This window comes from Arvicola amphibius, chromosome 3, assembly GCF_903992535.2.
Source record: "Arvicola amphibius chromosome 3, mArvAmp1.2, whole genome shotgun sequence".
NCBI classification, from domain to species: Eukaryota; Metazoa; Chordata; class Mammalia; order Rodentia; family Cricetidae; genus Arvicola; species Arvicola amphibius.
The window spans coordinates 105,751,098-105,759,448 of NC_052049.1; the positions used below are offsets into that span (position 1 = coordinate 105,751,098).

Sequence of the window (8,351 nt, forward strand, 5' to 3'; positions counted from 1 at the left end):
TTTTCTAATGGAGAGTTCCCAAACTGGCAGGAAGAAAATGTTGGTAATACTAGAGCACAGGTGAAGTAGAAGAAGAATGGGACTAACAGCAAGCAGGATTTGGTCAGGCAGGAGATAGAAGGGCAGAGTAGAGGAGAGAGTTTGAGGAAGGATAACTAGCACTAAAGACCTTTGAGAAAATACTTCCTAAACTACTACTGCATATGCTTCCAAAAATAGTCTCATGACTAAAGTGAGTTTAAACTGAAATACCTAATCATTTGAAGATACTGCTTCTATACTACTAGACACCACAGGGTATAAAGGAAAACCTAGAACCTTGAATGAGGTACCCTTTTTTGAGTTGTTAGCCAATTGTTTCCCCCATAGATTTCCTAATTTTGAAAGCTATTACCACTGCTCTCAATTACCCCAAATTTAATAATTAGACCACATTGTAGAAGACAACATATATTCATGCCATAACAGGGAGAAATAAAGATTGTGTATATTTCGTAGCCTATTGTCAATCATTTTTTTTCATGGTTTATTTTTTTATATTTAAAAATTTCCATCTCCTCCCCTCCCCTCCACCCAAACCCCCCTCCCTCCCTCTCCACGCCAAGGAGCCATCAGGGTTCCCTACTCTATGTTAAGACCAAGGTCCTCCCAACTCCCCCCAGGTCCAGGAAGGTGATCGACCAAGCTGAGAAGGCTCCCACAGAGCCCGTCCATGCAGAAGAATCAAAGCCCAGCGCCATTGTCCTTAGCTTCTCAGTCAGCCCTCACCATCGGCCACATTCAGAGAGTCCAGTTTGGTCGCATGTTCCATCAGTCCCATTCCAGCTGGAGTTGGTGATTTCCCGTTAGTTCTGTCCCACTGTCTCCATGGGTGAATGCACCCCTCACGGTCCTGACTTTCTTTCTCATGTTCTCCCTCCTTCTGCTCTTCATTAGGACCTTGGGAGCTCAGTCTGGTGCTCCTATGTGGGGCTCAGTCATTTTCTTCATCTAACGCCAGGTGGAGGTTCTATGGTGATATGCAAGAAATTCATCAGTACAGCTATAGGAACTGGCCTTTTCGGGCTCCCTCTCCTCAGCTTCCCAAGGAACTAGCTGGGGGCATCTCCCTGGAAGCCCGGGAACTCCTCTAGAGTCAAGTCTCTTGACAACCCTCAGATGGCTCCCTTAATTAAGATATATGCTTTCCTGCTCCCATATCCACCTTTCCTGTATCCCAAGCATCCTATTCCTCTGAGCTCCCCCCATTCTCCCCTTCACGCTTTTCTCTCCCCATCTTCCCTTGGCCCCGTCTTGCCCCACCCTCAAGTTCTCAATTTTTGCCTGGCGATCGGGTCTACTTCCAATATCCAGGAGGATTACTATATGTTTTTCTTTGGGTTCACCTTCTAATTATCTTCTCAAGGATCCCGAAAAATGGCCAAAAGACACTTAAGGTCATGCTCAACCTCCTTAGCTATCAGGGAAATGCAAATCAAAACAACTTTGAGATACCATCTTACACCTGTCAGATTGGCTAAAATCAAAAACACCAATGATAACCTTTGCTGGAGAGGTTGTGCGATAAGGAGTACACTCATCCATTGCTGGTAGGAATGCAAACTTGTGCAACCACTTTGGAAAGCAGTGTGGCGCTTTCTCAGGAAATTCAGGATCAACCTACCCCAGGACCCAGTAATTCCACTCTTGGGAATTTACCCAAGAGATGCCCAATCATATTACAAAGCATTTTCTCAACTATGTTCATAGCAGCATTATTTGTAATAGCCAGATTCTGGAAACAACCTAGATGCCCTTCAGTGGAAGAATGGATGAAGAAACTGTGGAATATATACATGTTAGAATACTACTCATCGGTAAAAAAACAATGACATCTTGAATTTTGCATGCAAATGGATGGAAATAGAAAACACTATTCCGAGTGAGATAACCCAGACCCAAAAAGATGAACATGGGATGTACTCACTCATAATCGGTTTCTTGTCAATCATTTTTTTAAAACCCTTTTTCTGTGTCTATATATTTCCATTTTGCTGTACTCACCTCTTTATTTTTTGGCAAATTTTTACTTGAAAAAATATATGTAGATCAGGTCCACCTATGTACAATTCCAAATCCAAATCATCAACACAAACACATAGACCGGAAAAGTTGTGATAATTTTACTTGCATTGTAGAGTCATCATAATCTTTCATTTCCCTCAACATGATTCAATGGCAGGTGAGAACCTATTCCTTCCCTGATTAACTCTTCTCTGTATTTAGAGAGATAACAGGATACATCATTACTTGAAAGTTGTTCATGTCTTCTGTAAAAAATTGGGAGTTGAGTCAGCTATTGTCCAGCATTTATAGCACTAAAAGTCTATATATGCTATCAAAGATGAAATGCAACACTCAGTTTCACTGAGGTATGAAACATGAGGCTATAGTCATGGATAGCTAACCTGGCAAACATACTCACTAGTGGGATATTTTCTTAAGTATTGTAGGAGGACTCAACCATCAAACATTTTGGGACTAGATTTCAGACTTGCTTCATACAAAAAATTCGTTCATAACATAGTTCTTGCAGTCAACTACTGAGGCAAGGTCATAGGACATAGACCTGAGGGAAGTATTTATGACTGTTATTCTGCTTTTGATACAGTATTAAATTGCTTCTTAATGAATTTCCTTTATAAACATAGATTAGTGCATCTCTCAACTTTCATTAGAGATGCTTCCTTTAGCAGTAGATGGTGATTAACACAGGTATCTTCCTTAAGTCAACTGGTAGAGAATAAGAGACTATGAAATGATTAATCCTAAATGGGACCTCCATATCACACTCCATTCCCAAGTCTCAGAGATTATAAGGGAAGGAACAGTGGAAAGACGGTAAGAGTCAGAAGTCATAGAGGACTACATCAAAACAATGTTTTCAGAATGTGCTCAAGGACCTCAAAGTGGTTACAACAGTATGCATAAGATCTTGAAAAATTAAGCCTGATAAAAATTTTAGAAAGGAGCAGGGGGATGGTAATGAATTCTACCTCTAGTTGAGGAACTATTGACAGTGGCTGGCTACTGTGAGAATCATGGTCAGTTTCAAGGATGAACCCCCTGAGAAGTTACGTTCTCTCAAGTAGATTGCTCTACACTCATAATATAGGTAGTGATGAATGAAGTGATTGTGCTAAAGAAATTGTAAAGAAGGGATGATGTTAGGAGGAATATGGTTGGAGGATGAAGAAAAAATCAGAGGGTAAGAAATTGAAGATCAACTTCATTAAGCACAATGTATTAATATATAAAAGTTTCAAACAAAAATAACCAAAGAAAACAATAGTGTGTACTGCCAATAAGCCAATGCTATTACTATTGAACTAGTTTGCAAGCACCATGGCAACAAAGCTTGATTTCTGGGGAATTACCTGTTAATCACAGTCTTTCAATTTTTAATCAGGTCCCTAAGAGGACAAACTCATGAAACCCTCTTGGGTTCTTACCAGGTGACTTTCGGGACATCAGTTGATCTATTTACCAACCTCTGGGATACAGAAGACATTCTGGGAAAAGTCACAACTGGAAATCATGAACTGCAACTCACAACTTTTCAGAATTTGGAGAAATGAGGCTCTGGATTACCCAGTAAAAGATGAATTTCTCTCATCACCAAAAAGCCTAACTTAGAAACAGCAAAAAAAATTTCCTAGGCTATACGCCTTACAACTCATTTATGCTATGTGTACTTGTCCCCCTGTGAGAGTAGAATAGAAGAGTTACTAAGGTGACACTTGTGATTTGCCTATACACAAAGGTAAACAATGAATTGGATGCATGTTTTTTTCCTCTCATACCAACTCTGAGCAATCCTGGTTATTGTCTCTTCTCTTTGGAGAGGACCAATGAGCCTGATTTGGGAGGTGAATTGACAAGGTATAAGAACAGTGATACTTCAAAGGCAAGAATGATCATAGGTGCCCTGAATACTATTCTCAAAGAAATAGCCTTCCATTTATTAATGGTTATTTCTCTAAATGAACTCCAAATAATGTAGAATACAGAGGCCCAGAGAAGTGTGAGCTTGAATTTATCATTCAAAACTGGTTCTTAATCTCATTTTAATGAGGTAGTTTGGAGAGCCTGGAATTCCTTTTTAATATTATGAATTTTATTGTTCTCATAGATATGACCTGGAGAAGAATGGCCTTACTTAATGACTCTTCTGTGAAGGAGTTTATCCTGCTGGGCTTGACACAGCAGCCAGAGCTCCAGCTGCCTCTCTTCTTTCTCTTCTTGGGAATCTATGTGGTCTCCATGGTGGGGAACCTAGGCTTGATCTTTCTTATTGTTTTGAACCGTCACCTGCACACCCCCATGTACTACTTTCTCTTCAACCTTTCCTTCACAGATCTCTGCTACTCCTCTGTCATAATCCCCAAGATGCTGGTGAGTTTTCTGAAGCAGAACATCATCGCCTATGCAGACTGCATGACTCAGCTTTTTTTCTTCTGCTTCTTTGTTATTGATGAATGCTACATTTTGACAGCAATGGCCTATGACAGATATGCTGCCATCTGTAAACCCCTGCTTTACCAGGTCACCATGTCCTATCAGGTCTGCCATTCGCTGACAGTTGGTATATACGTGATGGGGTTTGTGGGTGCAATGGCCCACATAGTTTGCATGCTGAGACTGACTTTTTGTGATGGCAACATCATCAATCACTATGTGTGTGATATACTTCCTCTCCTGAAGCTCTCCTGCACAAGCACTACCATCAATGAGATGGTGGTTTTCATTGTTGTGGGTGTCAATGTAACAGTGCCCAGCCTGACAATCTTTATCTCTTACACCTTGATCCTTTCCAGCATTCTTGGCATTCGTTCTGCAGAGGGTAGGTCAAAAGCCTTCAGTACCTGTGGCTCCCATGTAATAGCAGTTTCTTTTTTCTTTGGAGCTGCAGCATTCATGTATCTTAAACCTTCTAGCGCATCTGTGGAAGGTGATAAAATATCTACCATATTTTATACCATTGTGGGGCCAATGCTGAATCCTTTCATCTACAGCATAAGAAATAAGGATGTCCACATTGCACTGAAAAAAACTTTGAAGAGAAGCATGCTTACATAAGTAAAATCTGTATTTGTCATGGGATAATATTAGGACATGTGACGATTACAACTAAAGGTAGAACCAGCGAAACAGCTCATCAGTAGAGCATTTGTTTACATGCATGGTCCCTGGATTTGATCCACAGTGTTGAAATCTTCAAGGGCTACAACAATTAAAATAACATAAAATCCTCAATGGTTAGAACAGCGTAGAATTAAAATTATTTAACATTATTCAAAATTAAGTTAATTATCAAGGAAATTTTAGACTAGATAGTTAAGTGTGACTTACTCATCATCCTTTTAGAATAAAGTGCATAATAATTGTATAATTTTCCAAAATCATTGTACTTTTTGTCAGTATTGAAGACTGAAGAAAACACACATTTGTGCATCCATCTACTAGTATAGTATACCCTAGAGTTAGAAATTACAAAGATTTAAGCAAAAAGCATTGTATGATACTGTACTCAGAAACAATAATCTCATGAGATCTTTTAAATGTACTTTTTTGAATATAATTGCAGCCTGTGTGTTTGGGGAATAATATCCAGGCCCTATTGCATGCTAGGCAATACTCTTCCAATGATCCATATTTACTCACAACTGTTAGATCTTTGATTAGGGTCCGTCTAGAAGATTTTATTGCTGTGCCACTTTGATAAAAATTTCAGAAGTCTTAGAGACAGTGTCTCATTTATTCAATTAGTAATCCCCTTGAAATATTTGTAGGGGAGTTCATTTCAAAAGATCCTCTGTTTCTCAGAAGGTTCCAACAAGGAAGTGAAATGCCTCTTTGACTCTGGTCTCTTCTCTTTAGCCCTAAGTCAGTTTGGGAAAGACCAGTTGGTGATTCTGCTGTAATTCTAGTGTTTGAAGACTGAAAATGGAACTATTTAGATCATTCAAGATAAAGGAAACCTATATTATATATTTGCCTCACGGACTTGAGGGCAGGTATGTGAGTATATGGACCTGTTATATCTTCACTCTGAAGAATTTGACTAAGTAAATTTACTAGTTATTGGCAAAAGAATTTTGTCTTTTACTCAAATGAGTAATCAAATAAGTGATCTTAATTTATTAGCAATCAGTTCTTTTCATTTAATAATTTCCACTTTCAGTCTTAGTGTCCTAAGTAAAATGATGCAGTTTATTGAAGTAACAAATAATTACTGAGCTTCTATCCTATGTTAGACATCAAGATATGTAGGCTTTGGTAAAACATTGAAAATACAGTCAGATCTGTTACAGAGAAAGGATCTAAATTGTAGTGCTTCCTCTGGTCCCTCTTCTAGTATCTCAGGGAATCCCAAGAAGGAGAGGGCAGAAGGATTATAGGAGTCAGAGGGAATAGAGAAGCCCAAGTAAACACAGGCCACTGAATCAACTAAGCAGGGCACATATGGGCTCACAGGCACTTCAGGGGGCAAGAACAAGAGCATATGTACCAGGTCCTCTGTGCTGTGGCTGTTAGCTTGGTGTTTTGTGGCACTACTACCTGTGAGAGAAAAATATGCCTTGACTATTTTGCCTGCTCTTGGGATGCCTTTTCTTCCATTGGTTTGCATCGTCCAGCTTTGGTATGAGGGATAACAATTTAAAATTAAAAAATATACTTGTGAAGAAAGATAAAGATGCTTGTAAGTTCTTTTTCTTCTGTTTCTTTGATGATTGTTACATTTTGACAGCCATGACCTATGCCAAAAATGCAAGGAATAAACAAAATGATCATCTCAAATATCCAAAGCATAAAGTAACCACACCCTAGGTCAAAACATCCTGATAGTAGCCACGTCCTGGATCAAATCTCCTGTCAATAACCTTAAGGAGCAAGAATAGGATTTAACTCTCTTAACTTTAGTCAAGATAGAATGAATGCACATTGGTGGACTCCTATACTAGTGGTTTTAACATGGCTGTCATTGCTAATGTCTGTGCAAGTACCTGTTCATAGCTATTGGGTTTTATGTTATTACAATTAGTTTGGGAGATTTAACTCCATGTTAATTTTCCCAAACTAACACACACATGGAGTTAACTCTGGACTATGTAAGAGTCATATAAATTCATGAAAAGCTATATTTAATTTTAAAATTGTGAGATCAATTCAAACAGTATGGAATAGAAATATACTTGTCACATATATATGTATTATCATATGAATATATATCATCATATATGAATATATATATTTATATATTTATATACTAGTTGGAATGGATGTAATAACTTCCCATGTCAGAAGAACACTAAATACTCATAGATATGCCTTGAGTTTGAAAGGATTTTATTGGTGAAATTATACCATTCTTTTATACTAATTAACTTATTTACTCATTACAGAGCAATTATGTGAAAGAAAACAAGATAACCAAAAATGATAGGTACTAGATCATGTATTTGAGACTCATGCATAAAATGCCATATATATTAAAAGCCTTATTTTGAAGAAATAATAAATTGCTGAATAATCTCAAAAATAGAAGTGTATATGTACATATAATAGAATATTTTAATAAGAATAAAGTGGAAATTCAAAGTAGATTGCAGGCAGGTGTGGGTTGACAGTCTCTCTTTCTTAGTGATATGTAACACAACATCAAGTCTTACTAATCTTGATATTGCTATCTCAGTGCAGTTCCACACTGTCTTCATTTTCTTTGTAGAATATTGATTATTATGCAAGTGTGTGTTCCTGATGAACTTTTGTTGGTGCATTATTCTTTAGGACAATACACTGTAAAAGTACTAAAACTTTAATTATGTGATTAGTTAAAAACACATTTAAGTTGATTTGCAGTGTTAAGGTGGGCCCTCAGACAATTTGACTAGTGTTATTAAGAGAAAAGAAACGGGGACTCATACGCATCCAGAATGAATGTATACATAGGAAGAGCTTAATGACAAGAAAGAAAAACTATAGCCAAATGTAAACAAAAAAGAGATCTAACACAAATAATAAAAATCCAGAGACAATTATTGTGGTTCCACCTGAAGATAAGTAAAGCAGTCAAGCCAACAGAGAACTCTTACCTCTACAAAGTCTTCAGCCTGAAAAAGGGTTAGTTCCTGTCTCATCTCACCTCATAATTCTCTCTAGTGCTAGGATTTAAGGCATGCACCACAACTACCTAGCTTCTTGGCTAAGTAGTGTGATTGCTGAGATTAAATGTGTGTGCCACCACAGCCTGTCCTGTATGGCTGACTAGTCTAACTGCTTTGCACTAATCTTCAGGCAAGCTTTATTTA

At 38.0% G+C, this 8,351-nt stretch overlaps 1 protein-coding gene across 1 annotated transcript; it reads left to right on the forward strand.

Annotated features, from left to right (window-relative positions):
* The first annotated feature begins 4,173 nt into the window (after positions 1 to 4,173).
* On the forward strand, positions 4,174 to 5,118 carry LOC119809947 (olfactory receptor 145-like). The gene has a single exon (XM_038323182.1). It carries the CDS (start codon positions 4,174 to 4,176, stop codon positions 5,116 to 5,118), a length of 945 nt encoding a protein of 314 aa, XP_038179110.1.
* The last annotated feature ends 3,233 nt before the right edge of the window (positions 5,119 to 8,351 follow it).

Coding starts and splice junctions, on each gene's coding strand:
- LOC119809947 (XM_038323182.1), top strand. CDS start 4,174: ATGACCTGGAGAAGAATGGCCTTACTTAATGACTCTTCTGTGAAGGAG.